At 35.6% G+C, this 2,155-nt stretch overlaps 1 protein-coding gene across 1 annotated transcript; it reads left to right on the plus strand.

The window, feature by feature from the left end:
* Positions 1 to 452: 452 nt before the first annotated feature.
* Positions 453 to 1,137, plus strand: LOC124893462. Its single transcript, XM_047404463.1, has 2 exons — positions 453 to 908; positions 940 to 1,137. Exons 1-2 carry the CDS (start codon positions 453 to 455, stop codon positions 1,135 to 1,137), a joined length of 654 nt encoding a protein of 217 aa, XP_047260419.1.
* The last annotated feature ends 1,018 nt before the right edge of the window (positions 1,138 to 2,155 follow it).

A 2,155-nucleotide genomic window follows, 5' to 3' on the forward strand; every position in this document is an offset into this window, starting at 1 on the left:
ATAAAGAAGAAGTATTAGCCAATGCCGCCGAATTCTTAAAGTGGGGACAAAATGTTAAATAACTACTGTTGTAATAACATTATTATTTGAAAAACACTGCTGTAATAGTAAATTCACTGTAGAAACACTGTGCACAGGGACCCATGTATTACTGTGCAAGATTCTTTTTCTTTCTATATAAGGCGCCTCACTTTCTTCAAAGAAGGGCACCTTAATATCTATCTAGTTCCCTCTCTCTCTCTCTTATCTTTTTCTTGTAAAAAGGCTTGTGGCAATAAAGAAAGTTTTGTGGTACTATTCCGACTTCGGTACTCCAGGTATCCGTATACTTATTAAGTTTTATACTACCTTTTTCTCTGAAAAAACATTGATTACCATTCTCAAAACTATCCCTTTACCCCCTGATATTCAAAAACACATCTTAGAACTTCTAATTTCTAAACTTATTCAAGATGACGCCTGGTGGTATAATTTTATTCACAGCGAATTCTGGTGGTATGCTCATCCTCAAAACTCTGAAGAAATTAGTGACTGGTATGATATTGATACTTCTGATCGTTAATTGCAGAATGACAGATCCTCCCTGGCAGACAGCCAGAGGACGTGGTCGTGGCCGACACCAAAATCCTGCATATTCGCAGTATGGCGGACGAACCAATCCAGCATATTTTGATCAAAGAAGTACAGCCAGAAATTCTGCACATAGCACATCAAATTCTAATTTCCCTGTCCTACAACAAGGAAATAAAACTCTGATTAATTCGAGAATATCTCAAGATGAGGCATCCTCCTCTCAAATTCAAACTCCGAATATTAATCTGGATGATATTCCCGAAACACATCCGTTATTTCAGCAAATAAAATCATATTTGGCTGAAAAAGGAAAAGCTGCAGATTCATTTGCTTCAATTGTGACAGAAAACTCTGAAAATAAACTAAATTGTGACAGAAAACTCTGAAAATAAACTATCCTATGAAAAACTCGAAGCTAGAGAAGTTATTGTTTATCTGGAAAATCGGCATATTCCTCCAACTGAAAACTCCGACGAAGCCTGGAGGATATTGAAAGACTACCTAACAGCAAATGTTTATTTTACAGGAGAATCCTACAAAACCTTTACATATAGACTTAAATAATTATTTTGAGAAAAAAGATTATTTATCTCAGAAACCGTTATTTTTCCAATATCGTCTTTGATAAATTTTTGAAAAGCCGAGAAAGTCATACCCGTGTTATTGGGTAAGATAAATGAAGATTGCGGAGGATATTGAGCTTGAGTAGTAGTGCCATCAGGATGTTGGTAGGATCGTTCAAGAAGATTTATGTAAGAGGGTAGAGATGCAGACATAAACCAAGGAACAAAAAAGTTAATTTGATTATGCAGGGCACACATTTCATAAAATTCTTCAGAAATATTTCGTAGTTCATCGCTAGAAAATGTTTCAAAGAACCAAGTTCTAAAAGTTAACCATTTTTTATTAAAGAATTCTTGTTGAATATATCGTCGTGCCTGCGAACCAGGGCTAAAATCAATAACTTGTCTAATCATAACTAAACAGAGTTAATGTCAAATTCCATTTCGGAAGGAGTAGGATTTTCGTTATCAAAATCTTGAACAATATTTGTTTTGGGGTTGATTTTAATCTTTTCTACATGTTTAGGTGTAGTAGAAATTAAAGTATGTAAAGATGCAGCACGGTTCCTAGCTGGGCCATACTCGGGTGGAGTAGATGGTTCTATTGGAGAGATATGCTGAATTTGAGGAAGTTTTTGAGAGATGGAAAAAGAGTTTCGATAAACCGGAAGATTATTGTCAAATTGTAGACAAACCTGTCCATCAGAGTTTTGCGTCACATGAGTTAACTCAGAGGTAGTCACTTCATCCGCCAATTGTTTTGGGGAAGTAACCGAACTCAAGACCCAAGTTGGAGGAAAATCTATCTCATCCCATCGAATAGGTCGTCGGGTGGTTATTTTGGACTTGATAAAATTAGTTTCAATAAGAAGAGTACAATCGGTATTATCATCCATTAATTTACAACGGGGATTTAAAGTAGATAATAACCGATAATAAATGCGGTAAGACAAACCAATAAGCTCAGATCCAGGGGCATAGTGATAACCATGAGTTTTAATATTTAGAGTTAAAGCATG

Source organism: Capsicum annuum, unplaced genomic scaffold, assembly GCF_002878395.1.
Source record: "Capsicum annuum cultivar UCD-10X-F1 unplaced genomic scaffold, UCD10Xv1.1 ctg59943, whole genome shotgun sequence".
Lineage (NCBI taxonomy): Eukaryota > Viridiplantae > Streptophyta > Magnoliopsida > Solanales > Solanaceae > Capsicum > Capsicum annuum.